The 20329-nt window shown below is 49.0% G+C and overlaps 2 protein-coding genes across 3 annotated transcripts in view; both read left to right on the top strand.

Annotated features, from left to right (window-relative positions):
* The window catches only part of LOC130381849 (liprin-beta-1-like), a 30512-nt gene extending 22511 nt beyond the window's left edge, over positions 1 to 8001 (top strand). For both annotated transcript variants that reach the window (XM_056589664.1, XM_056589665.1), the window contains 9 exons: positions 178 to 328; positions 1478 to 1592; positions 2166 to 2254; positions 4464 to 4586; positions 5132 to 5257; positions 5723 to 5911; positions 6565 to 6711; positions 6805 to 6870; positions 7416 to 8001. In XM_056589664.1, the coding sequence (XP_056445639.1) occupies positions 178 to 328; positions 1478 to 1592; positions 2166 to 2254; positions 4464 to 4586; positions 5132 to 5257; positions 5723 to 5911; positions 6565 to 6711; positions 6805 to 6870; positions 7416 to 7490 (1081 nt within the window). In that variant the 3' untranslated portion in view covers positions 7491 to 8001. The remainder of the gene's footprint in view (positions 1 to 177; positions 329 to 1477; positions 1593 to 2165; positions 2255 to 4463; positions 4587 to 5131; positions 5258 to 5722; positions 5912 to 6564; positions 6712 to 6804; positions 6871 to 7415) is intronic.
* A 778-nt stretch (positions 8002 to 8779) lies between these two features.
* Positions 8780 to 20139, top strand: LOC130381856 (ubiquitin-conjugating enzyme E2 N-like). The gene is made up of 4 exons (XM_056589671.1): positions 8780 to 8895; positions 10225 to 10471; positions 13951 to 14091; positions 16131 to 20139. Exons 1-4 carry the CDS (start codon positions 8866 to 8868, stop codon positions 16175 to 16177), a joined length of 465 nt encoding a protein of 154 aa, XP_056445646.1. The 5' UTR covers positions 8780 to 8865; the 3' UTR covers positions 16178 to 20139.
* The last annotated feature ends 190 nt before the right edge of the window (positions 20140 to 20329 follow it).

The raw sequence follows: 20329 nt of genomic DNA, 5'->3' as shown, positions 1-20329 counted from the left end.
TGTTTGTCTCCCCCCCTGTGTGTGTATGTGTCTCCCCCCCCTGTGTTTGTGTCTCCCCCCCCTGTGTGTGTGTGTGTGTCTCCCTCCCTGTGTGTGCGTGTGTGTGTCTCCCCCACTGTGTGTGCGTGTGTGTCTCCCCCCCCCTGTGTGTGTGTGTCTCCCCCCCCCCCCCCCCAGGCCTGCCGACCCCCCCTTCCCACAGTGGAGCAGCGACCAGGTGTGCGGCTGGCTGGCGGCCCAGGGCCTGGGGCAGTACGTGGCCCAGGGGCGGGAGTGGATCCTCTCGGGGCAGACGCTGCTGGACGCGCCCCAGAGCGACCTGGAGAAGGTGGGCGTTCATTCAGTCATAGGGGCGGGGCTCGTTCATTCAGTCATAGGGGCGGGGCTCGTTCATCAGTCATAGGGGCGGGGCTCGTTCATCAGTCATAGGGGCGGGGCTCGTTCATTCAGTCATAGGGGCGGGGCTCGTTCATCAGTCATAGGGGCGGGGCTCGTTCATTCAGTCATAGGGGCGGGGCTCGTTCATCAGTCATAGGGGCGGGGCTCGTTCATTAACAGACGTGTTGCTCGCTGTAAATAAGACCGTCAGCTGCAAATTCTGATTTCCATCTGTTGTCCCCAGCCAGGTCCTAAAAGGGACCCTAAAGAAGATTTGAAAGACATTGTGAATCACTGATTGGAATAAAGGAAATCATTAATGGAGGCCGATCGGCTCTTCAATGATGTGTTGGTAAACTAAAGTGTGTCATCTTAAAGTCACAATGTGAGTTTGCTCCCCACCCAGTTAGTAGGCGAGACTTTAGGATAAAAAAACTCAGCAATGTTGTTCTATCCAGTCTAACCCGCTGATCGGGTGTGTTACGAGAACTAGTGTAGCGAGGCCGGCTGGGTGGTGTGGTGGGTTCTGTGTCGATGGTCCAATGCCTGTGAACAAAGAGAGGCCGCAAAAATAAGACATTTTGAATTGAAGGAGGTGAATTCCTTTGATCTAGCATTAATACGGAGCAGTGTCATGCCGAGACAGCCCATGTATGAGGACGAGGACTTCCCTTCATTAAGGGATTGGCGGGAGGTGTGTCCGTGTCTCCCGACATACGTGATGCCCCCTCCATTTATGCCTTTTAAATCAAGGCTCAAAACTCATCTGTTCAACCTTGCCTTCCCTCCCCATTAACTATCTGACCTCTGCACTACTGCTTGTTGTGTGTGGATGTCCGGTTTCATGTCTTTTATTTGTATTTTATTCTAATGTTATTTTGCCTTCATCTTTGCCTACTGTATGCACTATGTACAGCACTTTGATCAGTGCAAACTGTTATAAATGTGCTTTTATAAATAAATGTTACTTACTTAATTACTCCTGTGGGTTGCCACTACAGGGGCTGTGCAGCAGTAACCCCCTTCACAGGAAAACCCTCTGTCTCAAAGGGGTATCATTAGGGGACTGACCTGAGGTTGTTGTGGGTTGCCTCTACAGGAGCTGTGCATCAGGAACCCCCTTCACAGGAAGAAGCTGCAGCTGGCGCTCCGGGCCGCGGTCGGCCCGGGGGACGAGGACCTCCAGGGGATGCTCAACCACAACTGGGTCACCCGTGAGTCCACGTGTTCCGGTTCTGGTTTTCACAGGGTTCAAACGCATGTCACCAAAAGGCTTCCTTTTTGGAGGGGATTAGGAGGAACCGTGTAGAATGCCGTTATGCTCCGTTATGCTCTAATCGGCTTAAAAGATTTGTCTGTTTGGTATGAGATCGTTTGGGACCTCGCAAGAATGGCTGCGAAGCACGTCCGTCCTCACGTGTGTTGGCAAACGGTTCAAATGTGTAACTATTATGAATTATATATCATTGAATAACTGTTTAAAGATTTAACCAATTAAGTGACAGTGATATCAGTTTTAATTTGAGAGAGAGAGAGAGAGAGAGAGAGGGGGAGAGGGGGAGAGGGAGGGGGAGGGGGGGTTCAAAACAACCTGTGTATTTGTATTCTCTCTATTTGCGTTTAACTTTTCGTCCTTTTTAATAGTATTCATTTGTTTGTTTTATAACTCGATAGTTGAATTGTACAGCACTGTGGTCAACTGTTGTTGCTTTTAAAGGGCTCTATAATAAACTTGACCTTAAACTTGACCTCGTACTAAAGAGCAGGACTGCCCTGTCGCCCCCCAGGATGGTTGGACGACATCGGGCTGCCCCAGTACAAGAGCCAGTTCGACGAGGCTCGCGTCGATGGTCGCATGCTGCACCACATGACCGTGGTGAGCCTGCGGGGTTCCCAACTTTATACGCACAGAAGTCAGCGGACAAAGTGGGCGGGGCTGCATGGAACAACGGCTGTGGTCGAAATCGTTCCCTATCAGGGATATGGTGCACTATACAGGGTGCACTCTACAGGGTGCACTCTACAGGGTGCACTCTACAGGGTGCACTCTACAGGGTGCACTCTACAGGGTGCACTCTACAGGGTGCACTCTACAGGGTGCACTCTACAGGGTGCTCGCCATTTTGTAGCGGTGTTCGAATTCTCAGTGGTTAATTTCATTCACTAAATAGTGGACTTAAAATACCCAAAATTTGAGTTTAAAAATGTTCAGCGTAGTGTCCGAATTCTCGTTTGTTCGTTGCCTATATAGTGCACTCTATCATGAACCCTATGTAGGGAACAGTGAGTGAGTGAATAGGGAAGGAACAGAGGGAGGAATGCATCACAAGGTGTAAGGTATGGTCTGCCCTTATAAGGTCATAACCACGGGTGCAGAGGGCAGCGTGCGCACGTCTAGAGGAGAGGAGAACAATGCATCGTGTCCATATATGGGCGTATGTTTGTACGGTATGCCGTCATAGTTTTCTGTTCGCTTGTAAACTACTGATAATAAGCAGTGAGTTTTTACTTCAAACAGATACAAAAAAATGTCTGTAAACAAACATCATTTGAATCCACTTTGTTCGCTGGAAAATGTTTTCATTGTTCAGAATCTTTATTGGCCCCGAGGGGAAAACTGTTTTTAATCTCTGAGGAAGACCTGGATCCGACCACAAACCACCCCCGTGGCGTAGATCTGCTGTTGGTCGGCCAGCTCAGTGAAGCCCGCTGGTCTCAACACGCTGGTTAACGCTACAGACGTTATGATCCAGCTCAGTGAAGCCCGCTGGTCTCAACACGCTGGTTAAGGCTACAGACGTTATGATCCAGCTCAGTGAAGCCCCCTGGTCTCAACACGCTGGTTAAGGCTACAGACGTTATGATCCAGCTCAGTGAAGCCCGCTGGTCTCAACACGCTGGTTAACGCTACAGACGTTATGATCCAGCTCAGTGAAGCCCGCTGGTCTCAACACGCTGGTTAACGCTACAGACGTTATGATCCAGCTCAGTGAAGCCCGCTGGTCTCAACACGCTGGTTAAGGCTACAGACGTTATGATCCAGCTCAGTGAAGCCCGCTGGTCTCAACACGCTGGTTAAGGCTACAGACGTTATGATCCAGCTCAGTGAAGCCCGCTGGTCTCAACACGCTGGTTAACGCTACAGACGTTATGATCCAGCGCAGTGAAGCCCGCTGGTCTCAACACGCTGGTTAAGGCTACAGACGTTATGATCCAGCTCAGTGAAGCCCGCTGGTCTCAACACGCTGGTTAAGGCTACAGACGTTATGATCCAGCTCAGTGAAGCCCGCTGGTCTCAACACGCTGGTTAACGCTACAGACGTTATGATCCAGCATTCAGAAGGCATGAGCAAACTCATGTTCCTCCCATGTTTCAGATAAATATTGTTGGTTAATTTGTCCACAGTACACAGATTATGGTCTGTGACTTAAAAGAACAGGGTTACAGAGAATATAGTATAATAAACCTTTAGGGTCCACAAAGGTGGACATTTCTCACTCACCAGACATAAAAGACATAAACATAGACATTATCTCAGACATATAATGAACATTTCAGGATAAAAATAATATAATACGTATGCTTAAATACATAAGCATACGGGCTGATGTCTGAGCCCTGTCTGTCTGTCCCCCGGGGTTAAAGCAGAGGGCTCCAAGCCCTGTCTGTCTGTCTTGTCTTTCTTAGTGAGCCATGTGTGTCCGTCTGTCCCCCTGAGTGAGCCGTCTGTCTGTCTCCCTGAGTTAGCTGTGTGTGTCTGTCTGTCCCCCTGACTGATCCGTCTGTCTGTGTCCCCCTGACTGACCCGTCTGTCTGTTTGTCTGTCTGTCTGTCTGTCTGTCTGTCTGTCGGTCCCCCTGACTGACCCGTCTGTCTGTCTGTCTGTCTGTCTGTCTGTCTGTCTGTCTGTCTGTTCCCCTGACTGACCCGTCTGTCTGTCTGTCTGTCTGTCTGTCTGTCTGTCTGTCTGTCTGTCTGTCTGACTGACCCGTCTGTCTGACTGACCCGTCTGTCTGTCTGTCTGTCTGTCTGTCTGTCCCCCTGTCTGTCCCCCTGACTGACCCGTGTGTCTGTCTGTCCCCAGGAGGACCTCCTCTCCCTGAAGGTGGGCAGCGTCCTCCACCACCTCAGCATCAAGCGGGCCGTCCAGGTGCTGCGGCTCAACCGCTACCAGCCCAACTGCCTCCGCCGGCGGCCGTCAGACGAGGTAGGGGACGGGCCGCGCCCCAAACACACCACAACATGGGTCACCGCGACCCATGTCGTGGGCCGGTCAGGAGGGTGAAGTGCGTCCCCAGGTGGCGCCGCAGCAGCGTCTTGCTGGGGGGGATGTTCAGCAGCAGGGCCAGTGTCTCCACGTTGAAGCGCTGGCTGCTAGCTTGCTGCTAGCTACTTAAATGATACAAGCCTGGTTTTAAACTGCCCTACATGGTCATCCAATACACGCACTAATGTATAGTTGTCGGGCGCCCAGGTGGCTCATGGAGTAGAACGTGTACCATACAGGCTCAGTCCTGACTGCAGTGACCCGGGTTCGATTCCTGCCGTGGTCCTTTATCTCCCATACCTTCCTCTCTATTTTACTGTATAAGAAAGCATAACAATGCAAAAATAAAAATATATATACAGCTGTTCAATTTCATAATTCACTGTAGAATATTTTTTTAAGTGCATTAAAAAAAAGATGTAGTTGTGGAGGGGGCCGTCTCAATGAGGTCCCTTCCTGATCTCAGAGTCCTGCGTCTGTTCCAGAACAACATCACTCCGGCAGAGGTGGCCCAGTGGACCAATCACAGGGTGATGGAGTGGCTGCGCTCCGTGGACCTGGCGGAGTACGCCCCCAACCTCAGGGGGAGCGGGGTGCACGGAGGACTCATGGTGAGGGGGGAGGGCGGGAGAGGGGGGGGGGGGGGGAGGGAAGAGAGGGAGACTCAGGAACGTGCTTTGAGGCTGCAGGAGCCCAAAGCAGATGAAGGAGCAGCGTGGTTCATATTTGTGGCATGAAGCAGAATAATCCATTGAACCCCATTGTTGTGATGGGGTACAGTACCATAGGGGCGTCATTCATTAGTTGTTTTAGGGTACAGTACCATAGGGGCGTCATTCATTAGTTGTTTTGGGGTACAGTACCATAGGGGCGTCATTCATTAGTTTGCTTTGAATAGAACTCGTTGTGGTCCGCTGGACTCATTCTGTGTACACCATCCTGTACCTTCATGGCCGTCGGGTCTGGGACTGGGCTGTAGTCTCTTTAGTACTCAAAAGACCACAGAGATGGCCTGACCCCCCCCCCCCCACCCGGACCAAACGCCCCTAACTGTCCTCCACCCCTCCTCCCTGGAGGTGCTGGAGCCGCGCTTCAACGTGGAGACACTGGCCCTGCTGCTGAACATCCCCCCCAGCAAGACGCTGCTGCGGCGCCACCTGGGGACGCACTTCACCCTCCTGACCGGCGCCGAGGCCGGCCGCAGCAAGCAGGACGGCCTGGAGAACCCCGACTACAGCCTGCTGACCGCCACCGCCCGGGTCAAGGTACCGCTCCCCCCGTCTGACCCGCTAGGGTCAAGGTACCGCTCCCCCCTGTCTGACACGCCAGGGTCAGGGTACCGCTCCCCCCTTACTGCTCCACCTTAACTCTCCCCTGGTCTCTCTCTCTCTCTCCCCTGGTCTCTCTCTCTCTCCCCTGGTCTCTCTCTCTCTCTCCCCTGGTCTCTCTCTCTCTCCCCTGGTCTCTCTCTCTCCCCCCTGGTCTCTCTCTCTCTCCCCTGGTCTCTCTCTCTCTCCCCTGGTCTCTCTCTCTCTCTCTCCCCTGGTCTCTCTCTCTCTCCCCTGGTCTCTCTCTCTCTCTCTCCCCTGGTCTCTCTCTCTCTCTCTCCCCTGGTCTCTCTCTCTCTCCCTCCCCTGGTCTCTCTCTCTCTCTCCCCTGGTCTCTCTCTCTCTCCCTCCCCTGGTCTCTCTCTCTCTCCCTCCCCTGGTCTCTCTCTCTCTCTCCTGGTCTCTCTCTCTCCCTCCCCTGGTCTCTCTCTCTCTCTCTCCCCTGGTCTCTCTCTCTCTCCCCTGGTCTCTCTCTCTCCCTCCCCTGGTCTCTCTCTCTCTCTCCCCTGGTCTCTCTCTCTCTCTCCCCTGGTCTCTCTCTCCCTCCCCTGTCTCTCTCTGACCCTCCCCTCTCCCCTGTCCCCCCCCAGCCCCGGAGGCTCTCGTTCGGGGGCTTCGGCACCCTGAGGAGGAAGCAGCCGGAGGACACCAGTGACTACGTGTGTCCCATCGACGTGGAGATGCCCAAGAACGCCAGCTTCCAGCAGGGCCTCCCCAGCTACGGCCAGCTGGCGCAGGTACCTGGGCTGGATAGGACAGAGCTGTGGTGAGTTCGTCCTCTTACCTTCATGGCGCTCGTCTGACCTGTGTGTTCCTCTTGCTCCGTGCAGATGGAGGACTCTGAGGGGACCGTCAGACAGATCGGGGTGTTTTCTGAGGAGATTAATAATTTAACGGTGAGTAAGATTCCTCCAATACTGCAACAGACTTCTTTGGTAACACTTTGCAATGAGGGTGCATGCATTATTTAACCAATTTGTTAACATTAGTGGATGCAGTGGGTTAATCAAAGGGGTTTCGCTATTGATTACATCTTTAAAAGAAAAATTGACCAGCGGTAGTAAACTGTCAAGAGAAATGGCGATAGAGGTTTCACAGTAACTCAGTGTTGACTGGCCACTGTGGAAACACACGAACCAAAACCTCCCTCTGAAAGCTTCGCCAACACGCACAAATGAGTTTCCAAACAGGAAACGAGGTGTAGCTCCGCCCCTTCCGGCCCAGGCTCTGGTCTGCCTCCCCACAGAGGTTCTGCTCAACAAACAGGACGGCTTAACGTCATGGAAACCACTCGTTTATCTCGAGAGACGACCAGATAACCAACAGCTGTCCAGATCGGTCCGAATGCGTGATGTCACCAGTCCCCTAACCAATGGCAGTGATCCTCACTCCTGATTGGCCAGGAAGTTGTCTGAGGGGTCATGTGGTCGTTGGGTTTCAGAACATGCTGCAGGGGGACGTGTTCATGACAGAGGTCACCGAGGTCGACGGAGCTCAGGGGGACGTTCCCGTGTGAAGGAGAGATGACACCGCATCCCGCTACTCAGCTATTACCAAGAATATTGAGGTCTCTCCCTCTCTCTGTCTCTCGTTAAACTGCATGAACTGAGAATGTGACAACCATTACCTTAATGGTAACCCCCATCTCAACCACCATTATTTTATCAGTTATCTTTGACTGCATCTTCATTGAGATATTATTTAAAACCAAAAGTGTTGGCCATTCCTCTATGTATTACGTATTTTGAACCTTCATGTGACGGCTTTTAACCAGATGTATATCTGGCTACGTTAGACTCTCCGTTAAAGTGTGTTACTCCCGTCAGGCTTGCATATCTTCATCAGTGGTACTTACTATCACCAAGTATTATCTAAGAGAATAAAAGGATATATATACCAACCCTTTTTCCTGTTCATGAGTTTCCGGCTATAAGCACAATTTCGCCAGAACCAGTGAGGTCAAAAATGATATTTTTTAATTTTTGCTAATAAAAATTTACAAACGCTACATACTTGTCTTGTGTTGATGATGTATAAGGAAATCTAGAGACATCCACCACAGGATCTCTAGTTTTAATTGTTTAAGGATTCAAATGCTATATTGTTTCCCATTCTTATGACAAACATACTTATGTAAGTCACTTTGGATAAAAGAGTAAGTGCCCTACATGTAAATGTAAAACCCATTGAGGTTATATCATATTTGTATATAGTATATAAAAAAGACGCACTTTGAATAATGCCAACAGATTCGTAGATTTTTTGGACATAAAACATCAGCAGTTTTCTGACTGGTCCTTTTCCCACACTAGGGCAAAGGGGGGCAGCAATGGGCCAACGACCACACGGGGTCGTCGCATCCTCAAATGAATACAAAATACAATAACGAACGAACAGGACATAACACCATTTTTATGTTTCTATGTATTGCACAGTAGGCAATACAAAATCAAGCTGCCGTCCGATAATTTATAGAGTCACCCACAAGTAGGAAAATCGGTATTCCACCAAATATCTTACACTAGATTGTGATTGTAATGATTGTTTTATTAACAGGAAGTCAATTAACCAAACGAAGGTAAACGCTCGTCCGTCCGACATGTACCGTCTCATAACAATGCCATCTCCGAGAGAGGACCTTCTTATGACTGCGGTTTAACACAAGACATCCTACAAAAACGATCGCCCGAGAGATAGAAAAACACATTACAGGTAAAACGGGTCCGCCGCCGCAGCCGCCCTGCGTGTCATCGGCGCTGACGTCACGCACGGTCACCGGAAAAGCCCGCGGATTGGCCCCGCCCTGCCACCGCGGATCGCCCCGCCCCCACCGAGTCCATCAACCCGAAGAGAAGAAGACTCACGGCTAAAAATACCTCAGCTAGCTCAAGATGGCTGGTCTTCCCCGTAGGATTATAAAGGTAAATATCAAGACACAAGCGGGCGAATCATTAAGACCCGTTTATCTCATTTCATGACGTGTGTTCCTCGGTATCGGCACGTGTAGCGTGCGGTCCGACGTTAGCCTGACGTTAGCACAGCCCTCACTCACTGAGCTAACCTGTTAGCACGACTACAAGCGCTATCACATTAACTCACTTAAAAGGCAAATGTTGGCCCGACTGAGGCTCCTCTCACGTCAGTCCGGGGACCAGGCTAGGTTAGCACGGTCGGCTAATGTAGCTTAGCGAGCTAATGTTGATGCGGCTAGCGCTAGCACGTCAGCTCACCAGGCTAACGTTAGCGTGGCTACTGCCGGGTTTCTCACTTTAACTCATTTACCAAGCCTGACGTTCACAACTATTCAGTTAGATCAACGCACGTTTTTTTAAGCACTGGCTTTAGAATAATAGTATATGTTGTCAATAACCGGCGTATATTGTACAGTATTGTGTAATATGTGGGTATGTGGTGTTTGTGTCCACAGACAGCTAGTAAACAGTGCGTTGACTAGATACCAAACCCTGCATTGGCTGAGGTTAGCAGGTTTACTAGTGGTACTTAGGGATTTCTCGTACATTTGAAACCGTCTTTAATGTTGCAAATCAACCCAAAGATTTAAATCAATGCAACAAAACGAAAGCATTAATCAAGGAGAGTGACGGAGGAGGATGCCTGTCATTTCCTCAAAAGATAGTACAGTAGCGGACATGTAAATGTGATGCATGTAAGAACTATAAAGGCCGGCTGTATAAAGGCCGCATTCTGGGTACTTTATTGTGATGCATACTTTGAAATCAGACATTGATCAGAAATATTTTTTTTGTAATTTGTATTTAAAAGTAATAATATTTAATATTGGAGGTTAGTATTTCACTGTCCACGGTCCACCTGGAGGACCGTGTCTAAGGTGTCTAACCCCTAACCCCCTAGGTCCCTTACCCCTAACCCCCTAGGTCCCATACCCCTAACCCCCTAGGTCCCATACCCCTAACCCCCTAGGTCCCATACCCCTAACCCCCTAGGTCCCTTACCCCTAGGTTCCTTAACCCTAACCCCCTAGGTCCCTTACCCCTAACTCCTAACTCCATAGTTCCCTAAATCCATAGGTCCCTAACCCTAACCCCTAAGGTCCCTAACTCCTAACACCATAGGTCCCTAGCCCCTTACCCCTAAGGTCCCTAACTCCATAGGTCCCTAACCCCTTGGTCCCTGACCCCTAACCCCTTGGTCCCTAACCCCTTGGTCCCTGACCCCGTGGCTCTAGTCGTCTGCTGGGTTAAACAGCCGACCCGTCCTCCTCTGTTCAGGAGACTCAGCGCCTCATGGCGGAGCCGGTGCAGGGCATCATGGCGAAGCCGGACGAGGGCAACGCACGCTACTTCCACGTGGTCATCTCCGGCCCCCAGGACTCGCCCTTCGAAGGGGGCACCTTCAAGCTGGAGCTGTTCCTCCCGGAGGAGTACCCCATGGCCGCGCCCAAGGTCCGCTTCATGACCAAGATCTACCACCCCAACGTCGACAAGCTGGGCAGGATCTGTCTAGACATTCTAAAAGGTGAGGTCGCGTCTCGGAGCGGGTCGGCGCCGAGTGTCTCCTGAGGGACCGATGGGGCGCGGGGCACAGGCGACCGACGCCTACCGGGGTCGGGCCGTCGTCTCCATGGTGATTCCAGATTAGGCCTAAAAAATTTTTTTGTTTGGTTCCGGTTTCCGAACGACCCTGTCAATATATGTGCGACCCAAATTATTTTATGAGCTTTATAAAAAAAAATATATATATATATATATATATATATATATATATATATATATATATATATATATATATATATATATATATATATATATATATATAATAATTGATGCAAACTATGATTATGTTTTGGTACAGCACCTCTTCATTCTGTACAAGGATGAGCGAATTTTCTCGTTTTTAAATGAAAACAACCTACCTATCATTCGCTGCCGCTGGAAAAAATAAAATAAAAAAATAAAATAAATTCCCTACCTACCCATGACCTCAACTGACAACCAACAGGAACCAAACTTTTTTTTTTTTTTTTAGGCCTTATGATCAAACGATCCGATCGACGGGGGCTGTTAACCTCAAGTAATAAAGTCAGTTAGGTGAATTAACATTAAGAAGGAGTGAACGCTTTATCCAACATCTACTCTCCAACAACAGCTCTCCTTTTAATACCGTGATCCAAACCGTATCCATAACGTTGACTCGTTTATGGAGCGCTGAGCAAAGGGTTGGTGAGCAGCAGCAGAACGGACAGGATCCATGGAGAGGAAACGGCCAACTGGTTTTGGAAATTCACTCGTCAGTCGTGCTGATACACGAAGACACATCTCTGAATGAACAGTGGGGCGCAGGTTCTGGAGATCTTATAATACGCAGTAAACAGGGAACGTAGTCTCAATCTGAATATATATATATATATATATATATATATATATATATATCTCAGAAAAACGTTCAACACTCAACGACGTCACTGCGGTGGTTGCTTGCTATAATCCAATTTTGTCCAGCCGGGCCAAACAGATTATTTCCCAATAACTTTTAAAACGCGTTAGTCTGCAAAACGCCGTACATTTTTATTGACCAGCTTTGCCAAATGTGCACATTTCGCAAAGCGGGATACGGAACCATTGTCAGTCTCTCTTCAATTGTCAAAATACGATCCGTTGACAGTGGTCACAAGCCTACATGTTCTACCAACGACAGATTCATAGGAATAGACAACCGCACTTTCAGTCATTGTTCAACGTGATATTGAAAGTATTGCTGCAATGCAGTTAGCCCAACGATTTCTGGTCAAACTCCTCCTACCCTCAAAATAACTACCTCTGACTAACTAATCACTCTGTGGTCACATGCCTCTTTAGTGGCACAGGGTAGTACATTGGCTGGTTATCTTTCAGATACATGGAACCCTTGGAGGTATTGAAAGTATGGAAAAGTCTACAATTCAAACCTTTCAACCGAAGGCCTTAAAAGGCATTGAAGACCCTTGAATATAATTTCTAACAGCCTTTAAGGTTGTCGTGAGAGTAAGAATCCTAAACTTCTAACCAGTAAATGTCAACCGTTTATGTATAGATTCTTACTGGCCTCCCGTACAAGCTGTGGTGACCACTAAGCCATAACTTAGATCGCGTGCAGGACACTTCTGTTGTCGGCAGCACTTGTTTATATAGCAGCAGCTCTGCTATATTGCACCTTCAATACATTTATATCCTCGTAAACCTTCCCCAGGGTGAGCAGTGCACTGTTGGGTCCCTTCATCCGTCGGGCTGTGATATCGGTATACCATTGTGGTTTTAAAAATGCTTAAATTGAACCCTGCAAGTTGAAACCTGCAGACACTCTGAACACATCTCGGGAGGAGCCTACTTGTGGCTCCACCGGCATAGCGCATTTCCAATCTCTCAATTAGAAAACGTTCTGTAAATGTGAGCAGTGAACACACTCCTTAATAAGGCCTATTAACGGATGCAGTGATATAATCATTAAAATGTATTACCAGATGAACTCCACCGCCCAGGTTTTCTCTGCCGCCGCTAGAGCAAGGGGGGTTGGGGTTACTAGAGTTCACCTGAACCAGCGTGGTCACCTCCCAGTCACAGCTCCCAGTCACAGCTCCCAGTCACAGCTCCCAGTCACATCAGGCTCTTAGACGACATGGTGAGCCAACCGAAGGCCGTAAACTGGCCTGTTTGGCCCCTCCGCCTGGATAACCCTGGAAAGCCTGCCCCTACTGCGTCTCTCTCCCTGGATAACCCTGGAAGGCCTGCCCCTACTGCGTCTCTCTCCCTGGATAACCCTGGAAGGCCTGCCCCTACTGCGTCTCTCTCCCTGGATAACCCTGGAAGGCCTGCCCCTACTGCGTCTCTCTCCCTGGATAACCCTGGAAGGCCTGCCCCTACTGCGTCTCTCTCCCTGGATAACCCTGGAAGGCCTGCCCCTACTGCGTCTCTCTCCCTGGATAACCCTGGAAGGCCTGCCCCTACTGCGTCTCTCTCCCTGGATAACCCTGGAAGGCCTGCCCCTACTGCGTCTCTCTCCCTGGATAACCCTGGAAGGCCTGCCCCTACTGCGTCTCTCTCCCTGGATAACCCTGGAAGGCCTGCCCCTACTGCGTCTCTCTCCCTGGATAACCCTGGAAGGCCTGCCCCTACTGCGTCTCTCTCCCTGGATAACCCTGGAAGGCCTGCCCCTACTGCGTCTCTCTCCCTGGATAACCCTGGAAGGCCTGCCCCTACTGCGTTTCTCTCCCTGCCTGACCCCCTGCTGGCAGGGACCACTGCTGCAGTGTGGGGGATTGATCAATTGATAGTTTCTTGATCATGTTTATAAGTAATGCGAAACGCAAAACTGCAATATCACGTAGGGTTGCTGCGTCAATGCCAGTGGTTTCGGATCCACTCATTACAGCAGAGCTTGACTGTAGCTTTAACGTTTCCGAGGAAGCCTGGCTTCCATAGTATGAGAGAAGGTATATGCAGGTAGTTCCAGTTCTTGAAGGTGGGTCACGATGGCTCTACCCAGTGATACTGTTGTTTATTATGGTCCTAATCAAAGAGACCTGATGGGCACACCCCTAATCACCAGCATGTGTCACTTCCTCCCAATAAGAGACTAGTTCTCCATATTAAAACAACGTGACCATGGCTTTGACTTAAGATCACAAAGGCAACGGGATCGGGTGGCGTCATTGGAAGGACGGAAGAATCCAGAAATAAACTATGAATGTTTGTTGATGGTCCACCGCTTTGTTTTGGGTAGGAAGTCTGGAACTATTTACACGCCTCACTTCCTTGTTGTTGTGACCACACCGTTGCTTTGTAACACTTTGGCCTTCCGTTATCTCAACAGAAAACCCACACGTTGACTCATGGCTGTCCTTCCTGTACTCTCCCCTCCCTTACGGTGGAGGTGTTGTGGTATTTGAATGAGAAGTAATTATTTTTCTTCTAACCGTGTGTTTTTCTCTGTGGGTGCCTTTGTTTTGTGTTTGCCTCCAGATAAGTGGTCCCCAGCCCTACAGATCCGCACCGTGTTGCTATCGATCCAGGCGTTATTAAGCGCGCCCAACCCAGACGACCCCCTGGCCAACGACGTGGCGGAGCAGTGGAAGTCCAACGAAGCCCAAGCCATCGACACAGGTAAGGCCCCGTCTGAATGTGGTTAGCTCCTACCGTACGCGTGGCGCCTTAAACCAGTTATTCCCATGCACGCCTTCCTAATCCCCTGCACATAGGGTCAGTATAGGACTCGGGTCATTTTGGCGGGAATCTGTTCTGATTTCAACACTATTTAAAATGTATTGGTAACTCCCAGCAGGTCGTCCATGGTAAACCCGTGTACCGTATGCAGAATGACAAAGCCCCTTCCACCTAGCCAGCACAATACTTCACACCCACTGACGCGTTACGGAAATACCCCCTTTGATAAATAAGAGTGCAGCAAACAGTCCCAGAGCTAGGAATAGAGCTCCACGGTCTAACCCCACTGAGAGAGAGTCCTAGGAATAGAGCGCCACGGTCTAACCCCACTGAGAGAGAGTCCTAGGAATAGAGCGCCACGGTCTAACCCCACTGAGAGAGAGAGAGTCCTAGGAATAGAGCCCCACGGTCTAACCCCACTGAGAGAGAGTCCTAGGAATAGAGCCCCACGGTCTAACCCCACTGAGAGAGAGTCCTAGGAATAGAGCGCCACGGTCTAACCCCACTGAGAGAGAGTCCTAGGAATAGAGCCCCACGGTCTAACCCCACTGAGAGAGAGTCCTAGGAATAGAGCCCCACGGTCTAACCCCACTGAGAGAGTCCTAGGAATAGAGCCCCACGGTCTAACCCCACTGAGAGAGAGTCCTAGGAATAGAGCGCCACGGTCTAACCCCACTGAGAGAGAGAGTCCTAGGAATAGAGCCCCACGGTCTAACCCCAGTGAGAGAGTCCTAGGAATAGAGCCCCACGGTCTAACCCCACTGAGAGAGTCCTAGGAATAGAGCCCCACGGTCTAACCCCACTGAGAGAGAGAGTCCTAGGAATAGAGCCCCACGGTCTAACCCCACTGAGAGAGAGAGTCCTAGGAATAGAGCCCCACGGTCTAACCCCACTGAGAGAGTCCTAGGAATAGAGCGCCACGGTCTAACCCCACTGAGAGAGAGTCCTAGGAATAGAGCCCCACGGTCTAACCCCACTGAGAGAGAGTCCTAGGAATAGAGCGCCACGGTCTAACCCCACTGAGAGAGAGTCCTAGGAATAGAGCGCCACGGTCTAACCCCACTGAGAGAGTCCTAGGAATAGAGCCCCACGGTCTAACCCCACTGAGAGAGTCCTAGGAATAGAGCGCCACGGTCTAACCCCACTGAGAGAGAGAGTCCTAGGAATAGAGCGCCACGGTCTAACCCCAGTGAGAGAGGGAGTCCTAGGAATAGAGCGCCACGGTCTAACCCCACTGAGAGAGAGAGTCCTAGGAATAGAGCACCACGGTCTAACCCCACTGAGAGAGAGAGTCCTTGTTTAGAGCGCTGCAGCCCGCTCTGTACTACAGAGGGGGGGTTCCTAAGAGCTCGCCACCCCGTAAACAACCGCAGCCTGCAGAGGAGGGCCATGAGGACTCTACTAGAGGACCCGACGGGTGTAGCGCTGCTGTAAGGACAGGGACAGGGAGACTACATCAGTCACGACCGCACCGCAGGCACCACCCAACTGGAACGGCGTTGGAACAACCAAACCACGGCACACTATGGCTCCTGCGCTGACAGTTCAGAGTCTCAGACTGCTTTTCATTTTACTCCTGTAAATTGTTCAGTCGAGCCGTCATGTCATTGGTGAAAGGTTTTCCGATGCAGAATGTTTACGATCAGGATTCCCAAGGCCGGCCCTCGGCTCTGATTCCTGGTCAAACTTCCAGAGGCCATGAGATACATTTGCATGCAACTGCTCGATTAAATGTTATTGAAGGTTGTTCAAAACCCATGCAAAACACCACTCGCTCTCTCTGTCTCTCTGTCTCTCTGTCTCTCTGTCTCTCTGTCTCTCTCTCTCTCTCTCTCTCTGTCTCTGTCTCTGTCTCTGTCTCTGTCTCTGTCTCTGTCTCTGTCTCTGTCTCTGTCTCTGTCTCTGTCTCTGTCTCTGTCTCTGTCCCTCTCCCTCTCCCTCTCCCTCTCTCTGTCTCTCTCTCTGTCTCTCTCCCTCAGCCCGAGCCTGGACCAGACTTTACGCTGGCAAAAACAATGAAGTATAGATGCTGTGGAGAAGAGGCGCCTGAATGTGATCTACAACACGATGTACTCCTATTCTGTCAAAGGTCTTATCTTGCATTTACAATTTAATGGACACACACATACAAAAACAAAAAAAAGGACAAAAAAAACTGCAATCCAACATCTATTTCAAAGACTTATTTGACGAGATTATGTGCTGGCGGTTCTCTGGGTAAACCCTTTATTCCCCCCCATTCTGGAAGCACGTCCTCGTATGTTCTGCTTCTGATACTGTTATATCAATGCATGGGACAGCAGCCGGCTCCTCCTCCTCCTCCTCCTCCTCCTCTTCCTCAGCACGTGTTCAGACAACACACCGCCTCACATCCCTCACTCAACACCAACACACAACTAACATCTCCATGGCACTGTCGTCAACCCGGTCGTGTGTGTGTGTGTGTGTGTGTCTGTGTGCGTCTGTGTGTGTGTCTGTGTGCGTGTGTGTGTTCAGTCAAGGGAAACGAGAGACTTGTTATATTTTAGCACAACTTAAGGACCGCCCTCTTCCTTCTCCATACGGCGGTAGGTCTGGAGGAGGAAGGGAAACGCCCCCCCCCCCCCCCCCCCCTGCACTGAACGCCCCCCGGGCCGCGGACCCCCCCCCTCCCCCTGAATACGCTCTTGAAGAGGGCTAGTTTTCATGCATGCGTGTCCCAGTATTTATTTGAGCTCTACCGCAGAACGCCGCGAGTCTCGGTGAAACGGCGCCTGCTAGCATCGTGGCGCGGTGTGCGTTTAGTACGCGCAGAACTCCTCAGTCTTTTCACTGCACTATGTTAACGTTAGTCAAGGGAATTTAGTATTTTGCCAAAATGTCTGTGTGTTTAGAGGGTGCATGTCAATCCTCAATGCCAAATATGTCCCGACCGCCCACCCTAATCCACGCTGAGAGCCTTGGGGTGCAGGACTGGGCGAGTTCCCCAACTATGACGCAGATTCCGGTCGTAGATTAAACAGGAGCTGGGATTGGCTCGGACTGTGGGCTGAGAGGGTTTGAACTCTCCTAACAAGCGAATGTATTTAATGAACGGCCCAAAACAGTCAGACTATTCAGCAGACCCACGGTCTGCCAAGTGTACCAACATTCGTCTTCTCATGAATCAACTGTCCCATCTCGACAGGAAGGATTGTGGTTACAATACTGATGATAAACCAAATTTTAAACGATCAAATGATTACGGTGAGGATGTGTGTTGGCTGTCGTTAGCCACCGTAGCTGTGGAGCTGCCTGGGGTCGCCCCCTCTGTCCCCCAGTGCCCCCCAGGGCAATAAACACTCGCTGTCATTAGGGCAAATTCCTGTTTTCCCTGAAGCCTGATTGGGCAGCTGGTGAGGGGGGCGGGGTTCGTGAAAGACTAATATAGCATGTTTGTTCCAACACATTTTTAAATCGTTAAACGGGACGACGCAAATTGACATGTGGGCGAGGCGGGATGTGGATTCAGATCGTGTCTTTGGTGGTCTGACCCGCTGTGATGGTGGACCGCCATGTTGTCTGTCTGCATTACAAAGTGTTGGACTTCTTTCTTTTTCTGTTCTTTTTTTAGAGCGAGAAACAGCCGGGTGTAAAAGTTTGTGTTCCTGTTTTTACTTTCTTTTTTTTTTTTTATGTTTTCCTTTGCTCTGTCGTCTCCTCTCTACTCTGTAACTGAACTGCGTACTATAACCCTTATCGATATCATTCAATGTTTAGAGATGTCTTCAACGGAAGAATGGTGATGGATATAGGAGCCTATGTTATGTTTTACTAGCAACATTTTCATTTCAGCAGGTTTTTATTATTTAATGTCTTTAAAGAAATGCTGTTAGCAAAGGGTACTGCTTATAATGATGATGATGATGATGTATTCATGCAATCATAGATGGAAAACTACTTGTTTCAGAAAAGTATGATGGCTCCAATACACAAAATTAAAGATATTTCAGATTCGTATTTATCGTACCCAAAATGGATTCTTGTGGATTGATTGTATTCTCACTGTGGTGATTTTATATATTGAGGAACCCTTTTGTGCTGTTCCCAATAATAAGCTTATGGGGGGATTTCGGAACAAATATGCTAATTTGTAAATGTATGCTTCAAAGTTGGCATTATTACTTCCAATTATTATCAAAAAGCTTTACCAACGTGAAAAACTATAATTAAGAATTCATTGCTGATTAAGATAGAAATACCAGTTTTTATTATTAAAGTATTTATTTAATATAATCATGGAACTCCGCAATATAAATAATGTGATTTAATCATAAAATAGCAGAAGCGAATTAAAAGGCAGTCTGCATTGAATGGGATCCCATCCATTTCCATGTGTAGAGAACACCCTGATCACGTCCGCACCCTAAATCACTCTGTTGCCTTCACTACCGCCGATGGGAGCTCTGAATCCACTACAGAAGGTTATTTCTGTTCTAAATTGTTTAACAGAAGGTTAGTCTTCAGTGTGATCATAACTCACTCTTCTAACGGCTTTTAAACACATTGTGCAATTTAAAACAACGGACTGATGCAGCTAGGCTTCGTAGTAAGATAAATAAGGTCATTTAATTAAACCTCCATCAGACGGGTGAGGAAGACCTGATGTCCGATTTGAAGGTGGGGATTGTCTGGTATCGTCCACACGGCTCTTGACAACTTTTTTGTGGGAATTTACATCAGTACTGCTTCTCAATGTTTCATATTGTGTTTGTTTTTTTGGGACGTTGGTTGCTGCATGGGGTTTATTTCAAGCTACCTGCAAGCAGCTTCATGCTGCTACAGGCACTCAAGTCCAAAGCAAGGCCTAGAGAAAACGATTACTCGTTGTCCCTTTGGGAGACTCCATAACAGTCCGTGGAGTGTCGCAGCTTTATCAGTAAAAAGGCCTATTAGATCTCAAGTTATCCACTTCCAACGTGTAAACACAAACGCTTAAGTTATCTGTTGTCGCAGTTCTCCTCAACACATGGATCTTCACTCTGTAAATAAAGTGAGTAAAAGAGGCAGTGCTTGTCTCTGTGTGGTCCGTCAGAATTGTCATGGAAGATCCTGTTTTAAATCCTCGTTTGGTTCTGGTTACAGGCCATGGTGGTGAACATCAATCATGTTTTGTTCCATGAATGCATTCTGCATAAAATGTCAACTGCTGTATGTATCTATTGTGGCTAAGTCCTTCTTTCCATTTCTAGGAATCGTTGATAATGGGAATTGTCTTCCCAGGAGACGGCGCCGGTGTCTGAGAACAAGTGCTTTAATTAACTCAGTGAACTGAACCGTTTCGTCCTCAAGGGGGCGCTATTCCTGGCCTTGCTATGTCCTCACTTTCTTCATTTGATTAGTCTGTTAGAAAATAACCAAATCTCACCAACACATCAAATGTAAACGAGACTATAAAAATTTGGTGAACAAAAAAGTATTTGAAAATGGAACCTACAAAAACAAATCTCAAAACTATTCCAATGACAATTCTCATTCATATCATTCTCATATCCATCAAAGCCACATCCTAAAGGGTCGGGATTAGCTCCACATCTAACCTTGGTTGAGCTTTTGGCCGTGTGTGTGACAATCTAGATTTTTCTGTTGGCTTCCTCTGGGAAAAAAAAACGTGTAATAACCGTCCTTTGGAAAGGTAAAAAAAAGGGTTTGAAATATACTTAACACTTGAGCACAAAATAATGTGGATCGCCGTGGAGATGTGGGGCCCAACACGCTTCACAAGGGGACAGTTCTAGTGCCTTCTACATTTGAATACGCTTATATTCCAGCGTTTATAGCCAAGGCCCGAAAGGAACAGTGACGTTTCCGTGAGTCCTAATGTTTATTTTTGCTTTGTTGATGTTTGGATGCTATATTTAGTTTGATTTGCCCGTTGGAGACAGTCTGTTCAATATTCCGGAGGATATTTTTCCGTTGGTTCCTGGTGGGTTTTCCTTCAACAGTTAAAACACGTTCCAGGAAATATAAAAAAAGTGCGATACTAGAAGATGCAAAACAATCAACCGAGTGGGAAACTCTCCCTCCCCCCCCCCTCCCTCCCCCCCCCCCCCCAGCGTCGACCCCTGGATGCACGGCGGACACACGGCCAATAACAGCGGCTGCTCTGTGAGGCTCCATGCAGAGGTCCAGGCTGGTTTAGAGCCGGTGTTGTGCGCTG

Source organism: Gadus chalcogrammus, chromosome 4, assembly GCF_026213295.1.
Source record: "Gadus chalcogrammus isolate NIFS_2021 chromosome 4, NIFS_Gcha_1.0, whole genome shotgun sequence".
In the NCBI taxonomy this organism is placed as follows: Eukaryota; Metazoa; Chordata; class Actinopteri; order Gadiformes; family Gadidae; genus Gadus; species Gadus chalcogrammus.
Note: the sequence above shows the minus strand (reverse complement) of the source record. Positions and strands in the feature narration are given on the sequence as shown.